General features: G+C 39.6%; 1 protein-coding gene across 5 annotated transcripts in view; it reads left to right on the forward strand.

The window, feature by feature from the left end:
* The window catches only part of EMSY (EMSY, BRCA2 interacting transcriptional repressor), a 70,851-nt gene that overhangs the window by 34,667 nt on the left and 19,981 nt on the right, over positions 1 to 16,203 (forward strand). For 4 of the 5 annotated variants that reach the window (XM_019524946.1, XM_019524947.1, XM_019524949.1 and 1 more), the window contains 8 exons: positions 3,261 to 3,515; positions 5,455 to 5,604; positions 7,319 to 7,492; positions 8,909 to 9,045; positions 11,756 to 11,929; positions 13,067 to 13,265; positions 14,297 to 14,461; positions 14,719 to 14,874. In XM_019524946.1, the coding sequence (XP_019380491.1) occupies positions 3,261 to 3,515; positions 5,455 to 5,604; positions 7,319 to 7,492; positions 8,909 to 9,045; positions 11,756 to 11,929; positions 13,067 to 13,265; positions 14,297 to 14,461; positions 14,719 to 14,874 (1,410 nt within the window). The remainder of the gene's footprint in view (positions 1 to 3,260; positions 3,516 to 5,454; positions 5,605 to 7,318; positions 7,493 to 8,908; positions 9,046 to 11,755; positions 11,930 to 13,066; positions 13,266 to 14,296; positions 14,462 to 14,718; positions 14,875 to 16,203) is intronic. The other variant, XM_019524948.1, reaches the window with a different exon arrangement.

Raw genomic sequence — 16,203 nt, forward strand, 5'->3', positions numbered from 1 at the left:
AATCTGGGGCTGAAAAATTTAAAAAAAAAAAAAAAAAAAAATCCAACTCCTCAAAATGTTAGACGCTAACTCGAGAACACACTTTCACCTCCCATTCTGTGGCAATCATTTGGGATGGTTCCTTGTTAAAACATGATCCACAAAAACTTACAAATGAACTCCAAAAAAGATCAGTCTTAGTGGCTGATGTATGTAATCCTTAGAGTATCTTGATTATGAACTAATCTTAAGTTTTCATAGTATCGTAGTACTTAGAGTTGGAAGGGACCTAAACAGATCATCAGGTCCGACCCCCTGCCCCAGGCAGAAATGGGTGCCGGGATCATATCACCCCAGCCAAATAGCTGTCCAAATATCTGTTTTGTGAGGTAGAGAAATATTTATAAATTTTATCCTCGTTTTAGAGATCAGAGATACTGTGGTAGTAGTAAAGTGAAGCACCTAAAGTCTAAAAGATGCATTTCACAGCCTAGATTAACATTTATGAGTTGTTGAGTCTTAATTCGAACTCAGCATGCTAGGTCACAGTAGAGTCATAAAATGGTTCTTCTAGGCCCATGTTATTCATAACCTTCCCCTTCCCATTCTCTTCTTGACACAAAAGGATGTTTTGCAGATGAACTGGGTGGCCTTTAGGATTTGAGTACAAGAATGGGGTGAAGTGTAATAGTACACATTGAAAGGAGCCACTAACAAAAACCTGAGATACAGGGTAGGGGCTCTCCGTTTGGGAATGATAGGAGGAGACACCTGGATGTGATCGTGGCTCAAGTAGGGGGTTGGACTGGAGGCTCCACTGAGGTCCCATCCAGCTCTACAGTTCTGTGATTCTATCCAGTGTGAGTGTGGAGTTGGCAAATGTAACTGTAAAGTGCAACTATAGTTGTTGCCTATGTTCAAGACAGAAAATTGACTTGGAACAGATAAAGGGTTGACCAGGAAAATGGAGAACCATTTTACAAGACAAAACTGAAAGAGCCTGGCTGCTTTAGACCAACAAAATGATGGCTGAAAAAGGGGATCTGATTATATTACTCTCTTTAAATACATTCCAGGGTACAAACCAGGAAGAAAAAAAAGTTCTTTACCATAAAGGACTATGGCACAAGAGTAAATGGTTATAAATTGGCTTTGACTAAACTGAGCCTCAAAGTTAAGAGTCTTTCAACACTCGGAGGTGTAAGCTTTTGAATAGCCCTGGAGTTGGAATAGCCTTCCAAAAGGAAAAACAGCTGGAAGCAAACACCCTAATTAGTTTTAAGGTGAAGCTTGGTCCATTTACCTAAGGGGATTGCCTATTGCAACAAAGGACAGGACTAGATGATACAAGAGTTCCCATCTAGGTCTGTGTTACTATATTCTCCTAAGAGTTCATGGACCCTTTTAGAACAGCGTATTATTTCTTACACTGTTTCCCAGCCTATTTTTTCTGGTAGATCTGTGCCTTTTTCCTTTTGGTATGGGATGACCGATATGGTGTCTCATAGTTGTCTGGGCTTTGTCAGAGGGATTCAGTAGAGAGCAATGTGTGAGATTCTTCTTTAAATAATATGAGGGAATCTTCCTATTGTTTGTTTTCCTGCTTCAGGTTGTTAAATTTGAATTCTGTGGCTGCAGAGCACAGTTAAAACTCCTTGGATGACCTCCCAAAGGCCTGTTACCTAGTTGATGGGCTCCTCAGAATAACAGATTGAACCAGATTCTGTTAAAAGATGGACGGTATTACCCAGGTGCTTAAGATGGGAAGCGGTGGTTCTTATTGTAGGTTTTATGCCAATTGCTTCTATTACTGAACAGGATTTTTAAAATTTAACTACAAGACTTTGGTTTGATTACCTTGTTCCAAAGTGTTCCTAATTCCAAGAGTTACGTATTTCATAAGTAGTACAAGATCTGGTCATATTTTCTGGTATACAGCATACCCCTGCATCTAAGACAGCATGGATTTTGAAAAGCAGAATGAAGAAAAAAAAATATAACCGGAGTTATGACTGCATAGAGCCTAGTCTTTAGCTGACTCGCTCTCCTTTTCCTGCTTAAATAAAACTGAAACCCTTGCTCTTTGCTTAAGGTTGGTCTCCATGGGTGACTATGCTTTTAAAAAGAGCTAAGAAGCCTCCAAAACTGTGCAGTAGGAGAGGAGAGATCAGGAGCAGCTAGCAAACAGCAAAATTGCTCTAGGAAAGATTAGTTTGATTAGTGGAACATCAAGACTATTAAAAAGGAGAGACTATCATTAACAACTGTGGACTGAAGAACAGTGATCCAGTAAGTCAGTTGACTGTCAGATGTCTGAAATAGTAATGCAACAGCTGCTGCATTATGAAGCAGGAATCAAAGTACAGTACTTGTATACCTCTCAGAAAATCTTCCTCCCCACTTCATATATGCACCCCAATTTTGGGTGGAAAGGCGCTTGTTGTATGCAAGATAATACAGCATTTTATTCACCTCTCGGAATATCACATATGTTGGCAAGCATTTTTATTCAGTGATGATAGTCTTAATGTTTACTTTTACACCTCTATATTGCCTTTCAATCTTCTGCTGTCTTGATTTCAGTATAAATTATCTTTGTTTCTCTACTGCTTACAAAACTGTCACACTTGGACAGATCGTTTATACTTATACTACAAAAAGGGCAAAGCGTAGATCATAAGCTTTTTGCCATGATCTTTATATTGGCTGTTTTCTTGTGTTTCCTGTCATTGGTAGTTTGTGGCTCTGGGCACACAGCATGTTTACACAGTATGAAAAAGGTACTTCTACAACACAATCCTCCACCAGTGTAACTCCTGTCTGGAATAGAATTAGCCTGAAAAAATAAGGGTAAAAGGGCTGGTGTGTGTGTCATTTATCCACAGCTTATCCCAGGGCATCCATTTACCCAGGGAAAAAAGCTCTTATTTGCTCCTCTGCCACCCAGTGACCAGGCACAGGTGTCACCTGTTACATATGGCAACCCCATGATAATTGGTCATCTATCCACCCCAGATCTCAGTGTAACTTATTTGTCTACAAAACTTGTATAAATAAACCAGTGCAAGCTTGTTGTGCATACAGGTTCTGTATAAGGTTTCCTTTACCTTCGAATAGAGTGCTTTGGAATTAAGGTCTGTCATTGCATCTTGCCAATTCATATGTGGATTGGGTTTGTTTTGGACAATAGCAAAGACAATAGAAAAGTATTTATTTAAAAACACAGAAATGTGTCCTCTTGTTTTGCAGAGTTAAATCCTCATTTGTTTGCTCTTTCACAGGTGTGTCCACATCGGCAATTAAAGTTGCATCTACCAGACTACCTTCCCCCAAAAGCTTGGTGGGGAACCCAACTCAGATTTTAGCACAGTTTCCCAAACAGCATCAACAGTCCCCAAAACAGCCCGTGCATCAAATACAACAACAGGCCCAGCAGCAGCAGCTGACACAATCTTCTCCCATACCTCAACAGCAACCACAGCAATCTCAGTTGCCACCTGGCATCAAGCCCACCATTCAGATCAAACAGGAATCAGGTAGCTGGAATTTCTCTTGGATGATTTTGCTAATTGCAGAAGTCTTATGTCTGCTCTGAATAAAGGGCTTTAATTCTGTCCTGACATGTGCATAGGCAGCTCTGCTGACTTCAGAAAGAGCTGTCTGAATGCAAGATTTGGCCTGGAAACTCGAAAAGACTGTTACAGAGGATGTCTAGGTAACAGTTTTCATTGGACTTAATAGAAGGTCTTCTGTTTTTTATCTTTGCCTTTGGTAGAAAAAGTTGTCATGCCTCTCGATGTTGCAGAGGTACGCACTTTTTTGGTAAACAGGCGCGGCTGACTACTTGAAAGATGCTAGTTCCTTGAACATCAAATAGCTTTTCACTAATACCGCTCACACAAAAATTAACCCTTCCTCCTATCTCTTATAGCTTGCTTTGAGTCCAACCCCTCCCTCCCCATGTAATCTGGTCTCTTGTCGTATTGACTGCTGTTAGAACTGAGGCTAGATTCTCTTTTAGAACCTATTCATTCAATTGACTTTGGGCTGGTCACTTTCTCTGCCTCAGTTGTTCCCATCTATAATATAGGCATAATACCCATCTGATTGGGGTGCTGTGAGAATTCATATTTATAAAGTTCTCCAATTCTGAGTAAAAAGTGCTGTAGAAGTGCAAACTATTCTGTCCATGTGTTACAATAATACATGTAAAATCAGTAGTAAGGGTTCTGGTACTTAGGTCAGGGTAACTCAAATGAGTTTAGAGGGGAAAAAAAGATAGTTCTAGTCCTATAATCGTTGTCTTTATTTAATCATTGCTTAAGTAAAAACCTCCTGTCCCAAATAAAATGTCCTCTGCCAGTCATTGAATACCATACAGTTAACAACTATTGTTCTTGCATGTCTGTTGCACACAAAAAAGTAATATTAAAGCCCTCAAAATTTTAAACTAGCAGTACTGTCTTTTGGTCTTGTACTGTGCTTGTTGATTTCCCACAGTAGATTGAACAATTTGCAGATTTTCCATGGTTTAAAAAAAAACTACCTGTAGCATACCATATACTATTTACTTTGGAAGGCTTAGGTGAGAGAGTTTACGCTGAGATTCTGCTTTGTATCCAGTTTTTCACCTGGATTTTTGTGAGGAAGTCTATGCAACTTTCCCAGCATAATACATAATGACTCAGCATGGAATAGAACTACACAGCCAGTATATCCTACACACATCTGGATATAGTTTTGTGCTAATTGGATCATGACTTCTCACATCCTTTGCAACTGAAAAGTGAATCTTAAGTTCAGTTCATGGGTTGGTTGTAGGAAGGAGAAAGTAAAATCCCACAACATTGGAGGGGAATGGAGATGCTTGCTTCCTACCTCTATTTTGATGCCTATCTCCAGTCCCTGTGCTAGCTCAGTTCCTCTCCAGCACAAGGCTGTAGGTGGGGCAGAAAGAGCATCTCATGCCCAGTTCCCCTATTCAGTGCCATATTTGTTCCTTACTCCTACCAGCAATCCAATTTTTTGCTTTATGTAACGTGATAAAATGAAATTTGTCAATTGTAATTCAATTTAAAATGAAGTAACTTAATTGAAACAAAATATGGATTACATCTAAATATTTCATTGCTTTTGGACTAGTTTGTTACTGATTGAAATGGTGGGTCTTGGAGACATTACTTAATTTTTTAGTCATGGGCCAAAACAGTTAAAACCTACTGCAGTGGATCACATGACTTACTGGTATCCCATGTTTTAGTTAGGAACAGTAAGGAAGTGGCAAAAGGCACGTGAAAGATGGTGCTGATTTTTCTTGATTATTGGCAAAAAGTCCAAATATTTTTTTTATGATGAGGAATACATGGTCTCAGAAGTAAAGACCTCAGAAGACCCATTAGGGCTTGGTCTGGGGAAGCATTTCAGAAAGTAACTTTTTGTGCCTGTATGTTAACAGTGACCTTTCTCCTTTCCTAGGTGTTAAAATAATCACTCAACAGGTGCAGCCCAGTAAAATCCTACCCAAACCAGTTACAGCGACTTTGCCCAGCAGTAGCAATTCACCTATTATGGTGGTTAGCAGTAATGGGACTATCATGACAACTAAACTGGTTACTACTCCCACTGGTAAGTTACTACTTCTAGAAGGGATGGGAGGGTGAACCCAGAAATACAGGTGATGAACTCCATATAACAGAGTTAAATAACATCTTGTTCATTGCTTATGAAAAGGTATAATAGATTCATAAGCCTGTTGGGTAGTCATGCTAGGTTAGGGCTCTTACCCTTGCCATACTCTAAAATTGCTATACTATGACCTCAAGTTCACATGAAGTGGTCTCTTAATCTTCTTTTGGTCTCTCTAACTTGACACCCACTAGCATAATCATAGCTTCTGAAACCTACCGTGATACTTTGCACTTCTGTAGCACTTTGTATTAGAGAATATCAGACAAATGGGTTAAGCCTTCAGCATTCCTTGAAGGTAGGTAAACATCATCATTCCTGTTTTACAGATGGAGGAATCGAGAGATGACTTGCCCAGTTCTCACAGTAGGTGTATAGAGGAGAGAGGAAGTTAGAAATTAGATCTCCCTACTTTTTCTGTGTTGTTTGCTGATAGATGTGTGTGCCTTCTGTATTGTATCATCAGTGATCCAGACTAATGCGTTACAGGGTATTGTTTGCAAACTTGGAAGCATGAGGACAATTTGGGGGAGGTTACTTTTTTTTGTAAAACTTGGTTAATTTTTTTTTTTTTTGCTAAGTGTTCAATAGAGGCTGGAAGTGATGGTTTAAATTCATGCCTTCTGTGCCTCGCTTAATTTTTAGTTTAGCTTTTCAGGTTACTTGTAAACGTTGTAGATGCATCAAATAGTCTCCTAATCCATTATAAACAAATACAAATGACTTGTTCTTGCATATTTTTAATTTGTATTAATTGGTAGATGTCATAGAGGTAATTTACTTTCTCTTTGATCTGGTTTTGAATGTTTGGCTTCCCAGGTATCTGGCTAGTAGTTTTTTTCATTAAAATATTCAGCAAATGACTAGTATGCAGTTCAGCACTTGCAGAAGTGCAAGCAAAGTAGAAATCTCCTTTCCTAAGCTATTTTCTGCAAGCTAATACTGGTAATCAGGAATGTATTTCTAATTTTTGCTGTACAGTTGTGTCTAACATGTAATTTTGGGGAAGTCTGAACTTCTGCAGGCCCAGTACTGCTCCAGTTGTGGTCAATGGGAGACAAATTCAGTGTCTCATTACTACCTGTTTGGTTTGAGAAGATTAGTTTTGTATGTGTAAGCACTTCAGAAATTTAACTTTACATCTTTAATTGTAATTCATAAGCAGCAATAGTATCTTTTTTGTAAAGGGGACTTTAAACCTTAATGAAAGCTTTGTTGTGTAGATGAAGGGAAAAGCAAATATATTACCCTTTTTCTTAAGGAAAGAAGGGAACAGTTTTGGCAGTGCCATCCAGTAAACTTTGGCTTCTGATAAGATAAAGGGAAATACTGAGGCATATTTTAAAGACCATATGAGCAAAAGAGCCAGGAGTCTAATGGACATGGGCTTTGAAAAATTATAGATACATCACAGTGGGGTAAACAAAAAGCGGTTGACAGCATGTCTTATGAAAGCGTATTTAAGTTTAACTTAAATTGCATAAATATTGATATGCAGCCTGAGAACTAGCTGTGGGTTTGTAAACAGTATCATGGCCCATCTTGTCATGGAACTTAATGCTTCCTTTGAAGTAAAACTCCTTTCACATTTTGCAGTACTGGTAGTGTTTCATGTTTTAACAGCAAGTTTGTTTCTTGTTTTCCTTTGAAATAGGGACTCAAGCAACATATACACGTCCGACAGTAAGTCCCTCTATAGGGGCTCGGATGGCTGGAACTCCAGGTGCCGCCACTTACGTGAAAACCACCAGCGGAAGCATCATAACAGTAGTACCAAAATCACTGGCTACGTTAGGAGGCAAGATTATCAGCAGTAATATTGTTTCTGGTAGGCCTATGGGTATCTTGCTATAAACCTTTATTTGAGAAATGAAATTGAGATATGCTCTGATTGTTCAGAACTCAGTATTTGACTTTTCATTGAGTACACAGTCCAATAATTATTAGGGCCAGTTGAAGAAGACATTTCATTGTACGTGTCAGAAATAGCTGAATGGTAAGGGGGAAGGATAAGGTAAGGAGGGAGTATGTAGGGGATGAAAGAAACCAAAAGGTTGTATTATAATAACAGAATTCTGTATTCCCATGCAACGAAAAATTGGTGTCCTTTTATGGAAAAGAATTGGAACAGATATATCCTAAGGATATCCTTGATATCTGAATTGTTTTCTATGAAATAGGAAATCTTTCTTCAAGGTGTAAACTACCAGATAATTTTTTCTTTCAAAGTATTACAGTTTAAATTGTAGAGCAAGCAAGTACATCTTCACACTCATTTGAAGGTAACTCTTTCTAAAGACAACTTCCTTTTGGCACAGGGATGCCCAGAATTTGCCAGAGGCTCATAATATAATATGAGAAAGATGAATGCATTTAACTACAGTACCATATAACTATAATCACTAACTCTGAATTTAAGACAACCTCCCTTCTCCCCTCCTTCTCCCTCCCAAGAATTAGATTCTATACATGAAAAATGTATACATTTGTTATAAGTTTCCACATATAGAATATCATTTTTGGGGGGTCATCTTAAGTTCATGTCCCCCATTGCTGCAGAGGGAAAGCAGCAGAAGGTGGCAGGGGACCAGGTAATATGAGGATCAAATGGTGGGGGGTCAGGCACCGAGGAGGGACACAGGACAGGGATCGCTGCCTTCCCACCTCACCCCGCTTCCTGTTGCCTGTCCCCCCCTGCCGCTTGTGTCCCTCTGCCACCGCTTGCTCAATATAGTGGCTTTGGCCCAGGCCACAGAGCATGCAGTAGGTCCAGGCCTGGCCCTGGCCCTGGCCCTGGCCCTGGCCAGGCAGTAGTGGTGGCAGGTCCAGCCCCAGCTGTAAGTCAGGCTGCCTACCCGAGCATGGTATTCAAATCCAAGATAAGGCTCCCTCCCTCCTCTTGGATTTGAGTAAATATGTTATTAATTTGTTCCTGCATCTTCTATGATGACCACTGAGAGTTTTCCTTTGATTTACACCAACTGTTTTACACCAACCAAAGAATGTGCAGCTGCCCGACTTTGCTGATGCCGTGCAGGGTGTGTAAGATCAGTTATTGTACATCCTGCACACCTGACCTTGAGCCCAACTTAGTTTAACGTTTGGTTGTTTTAAGCTTATTAGGATGGTAGGATTATCATCCTTATTGTGCCCTGAGGGCGTGTCTAGAGTTATATGACACGTAACAAAAACTGAATGCCATCGCTTTGGACTCAGGCCTATCTTTCTTCCTATATTCTTTAAGGAACAACAACCAAAATCACTACAATTCCAATGACATCTAAGCCCAACGTGATTGTTGTGCAAAAGACTACTGGAAAAGGAACAACTATTCAAGGTCTTCCAGGGAAGAATGTAGTCACAACATTGTTAAACGCTGGGGTAAGTAGGCGTTTGAAATATAGAAGCTCAAATTGAACAGGTGTAGTGCTGTATGTCTTTTGGGATGGCTATTATTAGTAGAATTCCCAAGAGCTCTCAAACAGAGCATGAGCCTAGCTGAAAAGCAAGCATGAAAAACTCTTAGTCAAAACGGACTGGAAGAGATTTCTCCTGCTCAAATTGAGCTAAAGTCCCATATTTCCTATTAGTTGTCCATTTGTCCCTGGCTTATGGAGATCTTGGAATTTTTATATTATAGTTTCCTCTTAAAGTGAGGAGGACTTGTCCCCTTTTTCAGGCACTGCAGATGTCTGGTTGTGTGCCTGTCAGAAGGAAAGGGTAATAATCTTTTCAGGGTGACTGTTTCCACGTTCTGTTTGATGCCTAATATAATGAAGCCCTGCTACTGAGTGATGCTTCTGGGTGCTACTGCAACATTACTTAGTGAGGGGAAATTTTGATTGGGAGGGTTAAAAGATGCTTCTGATACAACCTTAGTTGCTACTCTGCTTTGCAGCTGTAAGGGATTGAATGCTTCCTTATGCTAAGCAAGGTCACAGGTAAGCAAAGTTAAAATAAAGTGTAACATCATGCTTTGGGGATGGAGTAGGAAGTGTTCTTCCCCAAGGAGTACTTATTCCAACCACTGGGTGTTAAATATTTGTTCTCTAGCCCCTTTTATATGTACTTCTGGCATAACTCCTGAATCTTGGTTCCCTGGTTGAACTACAAAGAGTTCTTTTGGCGGATAGAATAGCTGATGCGTATTTATTATTGTCTACTCTCATGTTTTTGCTAGATCACTGTAAATGATGTGAGCTCCTTGATATGCTGTATTTACTCAAATTCAATAAGTTTTTTTTTTCCCTTGTTTAACATGGGGGAGGGCGGGTAGACGCCCCTTTTCTTGGATTCAAGTATGAGGTGGAGTGGAGGGGGTAGGCAGTGGTCAGAATACCTTTAAAACCAGTACTCGGACACTGGAACCAGGTGGGAAAGGGTTTATGTATTATAAGATTTTTTTTTTTTTGAGCTTGTATAAACTTTTTTCCATTTTGTCAGGACAGAAATGCAAACCCAGATTTTCACAGTTCTGAAATCCCACAGTGTTTTGTTGTTTTGAAACTGGCACTGTGGTATTTCTGAAACCAGATATGCTGTCCAAGGCCCCCAGCTGCCATCTAGTCAGGATTAGGGCTCTGAGAATGTGAAAGGTGCTGACAAATGTGATTCTTATCAGTATCGCTGCTGCCCATTACTGAATAAGTGCTAGATTTTAATGGTTGGGGTCTAGCAGAAGCTGGTTGAAGTTGGACTATTCCTACAGAACAGCTATAACTCAGCACTTTCCAAAGACAATCCATGTTACTGAAAAAAAATGTGCACCAGGTGCATCAAATACCTAGAGACAGGTATAATATTGAAGCCTATGACAGATGAAAGGAACATACTTTCAAGAATTTTTAAACCTGTAATTTAGAGTTTGTAAAGTCACTTAATAAAAAATGGTATGTGGTTTTTAATTTCCACTGATAACGTTTACAAAAGACTTGGGGGAATTCTGTCTTTAGTAAGTGATCTGAAACAGATAGTCTTGCTTGAGCAAGAGGCACCTGCCAGCTTTAGTACTTAACTTAAAAGCAAACATTCATTCTCTTGTACTGTTGGAAACCCCCTTCACCCCTCCAACAAGCCCTCCAGAAATTACTTGAGAACCAGAAATAAAATTGGCCAAGCTGGTTAAATGTAGAAGCTGAAGTAAATTAAAAAAGCAAGCTAACAGTGAACGCAAAGAGAGGAGATTTTTTTTTCTTGAGTGTTTTCATCTTTGATAATCGAAGCTGTTGCTGTTATCAAATGGCACCTTTTCAAAGTTTTACATTTCCCTTTAAACTGTCCTTGAACATTTTTACCCACTCAGAGCAGCAGTTTTGTTTAAGGCCAGTTAAATGCTCTAGTTCAGCAGTGCTCAATCTGGTCTTGCAGGGCTGGATCAGTGGTGTGGGACCAGTCCACAGGGCAGATCCTGCATGTAGGGTTGGGCCTGCAGGTGCAAGCCCGGTGACCCGGCCATGGGCCAGTGCCATCTAGCCTCCTGTGCTGCATCTTCTGGTCCATGGGGCTCCCAATGGTTTAGGAAATTTGGCAGCAGGGGAATGGCTGTTAACACTTCCCGTGGTCCTCTGCCACCAAATTTCCAGCTGTGGGGATGCACAGACAGAGGTTGAGCATCTCAGCTCTAGTCCTTTTAATCTCCAACCTCATTCTTCCAGCAGAATTTAAAGTGTAAATCTCTATTCCTGATTTTTAATTCATTTTCACTTTGATGCATCTGTTCCTTGAAATCAGCCTGGTGATGAAAGAAATTTGTTGACATGTTACATGCAGCCACTACATTGCTTCATAAATGACTATATGTATCTTAGACAAGAGGCTATTCCAGTGGTTCCCAACCTTATTAGACTTGAGGCATCCCTTGGAAAATGCCAGTTCAAAGCTTTCACTCTTTTTGACTACAGAAAAATAATAGGGCAATTCTTCTATTGGAAAAACTTAAAGACCACAACAGATCAGAATGATTTTGACACTCTGGAATCCTATTTGAAATGTCTGGGTTTATTTTGGCACCCTGGTTGAGAATCACTGGGCTATTCTCTCTCACTGAAGAATAATTTTTTGGGGTAACATGTATACTTTGCCTTCATTACAGGGGGAGAAAACTATTCAGGCAGTGCCAGCAGGAGCAAAACCTGCCATCATCACTGCAACGAGACCCATCACAAAAATGATTGTCACGCAGCCAAAAGGAATAGGGTCCACTGTTCAGCCAGCCACCAAAATCATTCCAACCAAAATTGTTTATGGGCAGCAAGGCAAAACACAGGTACAGTGAGACCTCCTTCCTGTTTCATGAAAAACACCCTTGGATTTGTGTTAGAGAAGCACACCTTCATGGTATTGACAGTACTTTATGTTTCAAAGTCTTTAATGACTCCCAACATATTTGAAATGGTGCAGAGGGGTATAGTATGTTTCTTGTCTCCCAGTTAATCAGTACAACATCAGGAGTAGGGATATATAATCCTCTGCTGTGAGACTTAAGCTTTCAGACCTTTGTTGAGCCTGATCCTATAAATGCTTAAGTGCTAAGTCCGTACTAGATCTTATTTGCGTACCACATGCACCTTTCCCTGTGATCTTGGGTTGCCTGTCTTAATCAGGGAAGCTGATTTTTTCTTCTCTGGAATAGAAATGGGGAGGAATATTAGAACAGCATTTTTTTGCTTCTGGGTGCCTAGATGTCTGCCACTACTTTTTGACTCAGCAAGCAGCAGGAGCAGAGTCCAGCGGTAATCCTCTCAGCTGTGGCTATTGGCTGAGCACGGTGGCTTATGCCTGAAGGAGCAATTGAGTTGGCTCAGGGCAGGTGAGCTGCTGCATGCAGTCTGCAATAGCTTGATGAGGCTCGTGTGGAAACAACACTTTCCTATTTTCCGGAACTTATGTAAAGAACTGTTTACAGTAAGGAAGTAAGTCTTGCTGCAGCCCTTTGCCAAGGGTCTGGGGCCTAAATTTGCTGCTGTCCTGCCATACCAGGAAGTTCCTGCTGCCTCACCCAGACTATCTCCTAGGATGTCACACTTCCTGGACACCCTGTGTTTCTAGGAGGACTTTGTCAAATTCTTATGCCAAACAGTCAGTCGTGACCCTTGGTGCTTGTCTTATTTTGGGTGTGTGGTATGTGAGAATATATATAGTTTTTTTTAACATGAAGCATAAATACAACCCAGTAATTTGTGCACTTCATTTTAAATAGACTATAACTAGAATCCTACATAACACAGCCAGCATCTATAGATACCGTCATGGATGGTAATGGAAAAAGTGGATTACGTATATCTTGCCATACACTGTCCTAATGTCTTGTTAGAGAAGAGTATGCAGAGGAACTCAAGAAAGTGAAAATGTCTGTTACTCTTGAGTGTTATTGCTGTAAGTAAAGAAATTGGTTTTTTATTAGGTGCTTATAAAACCAAAGCCAGTGACATTTCAGGCTACGGTTGTGAGTGAACAGACTAGGCAGTTGGTAACTGAAACATTGCAGCAGGCATCCCGAGTGGCAGAGGCAGGAAATTCTTCTCTCCCGGAGGTGAAAGAAGAACCACAGAGCTACACTGATAGCAGTTCTTCCTCTACAGAGTCCTCCCAGAGCTCCCAAGGTAAAGCTCATTAATGACTTTGTTGCTAATTAATATGGTTTCCCTCCCTGTCTTGAAGATGGAAACTAGTTTTGTATAACTTGATGCATCTCTTTTATTACCTTTTAAAAACAAGATCATCTGGCCTGTTAGGACACAGAGCATCAGAAGTTTGCTACTGACTTGTGAGTCACTTTACTATGTGCCTCATTTCTTTTGTAATAGGGCTAATATCTTCTTGTACAGCTGTTGAGGTTTAAGTTCTGAAAAGCATTTTGAGATTATTTTTTTTTAGATTCTAGAGAAGTATGAAATTGTAGCTCTAAATATCGAGTGAAGTATGTAATAGTAATTCTAAAATAGACTTCACTTCACCTGAACATCATTAGCTCCCTTAATATTAAATTTCCACGTATATAAAAACAGAAAGTTGGGCTCAGTTATTCCTTTGATCCTAGCTCACCTGGGCAATGGCATGCATTTTAATACTGGAAGTTCTAAATGCATATGGAGAGTATGGAAATCTCTTCATTGGAGGGTTTCGAAAAGAGTCTGAATAGGCATCTATATGCATGGTTTAGGAATATATCTCTGTAGAAGGTGGAACTAGAGAAGAAAAGGAAAAGTGATTCAGTTTTTAAAAGTAAAATCTTAAAAGAATTTTTTCATATACATAGCCCTTCTTCCACTCCTCATCTATTGTATATATTTTTTGTAAAACTTTACATGTCTGCTTTATTTTTGTAGCAGACAATGTCAGCAGACTTAAAGGAATTAAGATTTGTTTTCTGTTAAATAGATGTAGAGGTCAGATTTTGAATAAGCAGCTGAAACATTTCAGCCCAATGTGGATACCCAGCACTAGCTGTTCAAACTGAAGATTTTTAAGTTCAGAAAAGTTTTTTTTATAAGCAATTGAAAACAGGGTTTTTCAAATAGAAAGCTTTAGGCAACCCTGTCTGAAAGCATCGCTGCTGGATCAAACTATAAGAAAGCCTAAACAGAAAAATTGCAACAAGTTGATTTGATATCCTTGTTCTTTTGGATAACAGATTCCCAGCCTGTTGTTCATGTAATTGCTTCCAGAAGTCAGGATTGGTCAGAACATGAAATTGCTGTGGATACCAGCCCTACAATAATTTACCAGGATGTATCCAGTGAATCTCAATCAGCTACTTCTACAATAAAAGCCTTGTTGGAACTCCAGCAAACAACAGGTATGCATTTGGAATCACTTTAAAGCATATAGCCGTCAACTACGTTGTTAAAATAACAATATGACACTTTCATAGTTGAATATGTAGGTTTTTTGGATCCCTTTCCATTTCTTTATTGCCTTTATGCGAGATCAGTTTGAAAGTACTATAGTATTTTCCTGCTGCTTTGACATTTTATAACAAATGGACTTCCTGTATATTTAACCTCAGTTGGAGTTTATTTTACTAAAAGATGCACTTCCAATATTTTTAATCAGTGAAAGAGAAGTTAGAATCAAAACCACGACAACCTACCATTGACCTGAGCCAAATGGCAGTTCCAATTCAGATGACCCAGGAAAAGAGGCATTCTCCTGAAAGCCCTTCAATTGCTGTGGTAGAGTCCGAATTAGTTGCTGAATATATCACAACTGGTAAGTGACTTTAAAAAAGAAAAGAAAAGAAAAAAGTCCATGCTGTAAAAAGTGTGTGTGTAAAGGTGGGGGGTGAGGATGACTGGTTTTCAGTTTAAAAAAAAAAGCTTTTATTTTTGAGGTGTGGACACAGGGTGGTGCTCATTTTCCTTTGTAATAATATTTTTGGAGAGAAAATTCATGCTTGTCTTCATCTAGAGGATGGAAGCTGCTGCTTCTGTTCTGCGGTATATTGGAGATTGCATGTCCAGTTCTGATATAACTGAAGCAAAAGTTCAACACAAACCACTTAAACATATCCTTTATTCCAATCTGGTAGGAAAATGTCAAGATGACCCTATTGCCACCCCCTGAGGAGGATTCATAGGAAAAAAAAAAATGCAAAATGTAACTCAAGCATTATGTGGACTTGGTACGTGAGAGAGGCAAGACCTCCTGGGGAATTTAGCTTGCAAAATTTTACGTGCCCATCAGTGTTGAGTAGGCGTTTTGGGCAGTATAATTACCACCCCCACCTTCCTCATGAGAATGGACGAATAGTTTTTGTGTTTGGTTTGGTAAATTTCCATATCATCTTTGCAGTGTCAAGTTAACTCTCTGAACTAATGCATCAAACTTGTGATTGAGATTTGACTTTCACTAATGAACTTCCTATATGCCTAAGACATTAGGCATGCTTGGATGCTAATACACTCTGAACCCTCTTTTCTATTCCTCTGGACATGCCTACCTAAACCGTGTCTCCCAAAAAATGGAATAATCACTTTCTGTCCTCATGCCTTTTCTCTGAGCCACCTTTCAGTATATTCAGGTGTGAAGGGAACAAGGTAGTTCAAATATAAAGCATTTTTAAATTTCTTAATTAATGTGAGTGAGCACTCTCTGTGCTTGTTTTCTTTTTTTCTATGTGCCAATTAAGATTTGTGCAGCTGAAAATGGGATTGAAGTGTGCCTATATTTTAAATATACTCTAAAAGACTATTTCAGTGTCTTTCATTAAATGTCTAACCTGGCATTTCCTTTATTTTCATTTTCCCCTTCTGTTCCTCTCCCTTCCACATCTACCTCCTGTACCTCTGATTTAACGTGTGCAGAATTTTTATTCTTACACCACTTACTGTATCTGGCTTCAATTTTGACTGTTTGAGTCGCTCTTTTGTGGATCCCTGCTAAGAAATGTTTTATTAGTGAGCATAAAAAATACTTGATAACAGGCATGTGCTCTGTTACAGTGCTGCTCCACCTTCTCGTCCTGCAGGCTGGACAAGTGGCGCATGGCTCGTCTGCGGACCTGATCCAGTACAGGGTTATATCTAGCACATGGGCCCA

This window comes from Gavialis gangeticus, unplaced genomic scaffold (assembly GCF_001723915.1).
Source record: "Gavialis gangeticus isolate Ggan-Ray unplaced genomic scaffold, GavGan_comp1, whole genome shotgun sequence".
Taxonomy (NCBI): Eukaryota; Metazoa; Chordata; order Crocodylia; family Gavialidae; genus Gavialis; species Gavialis gangeticus.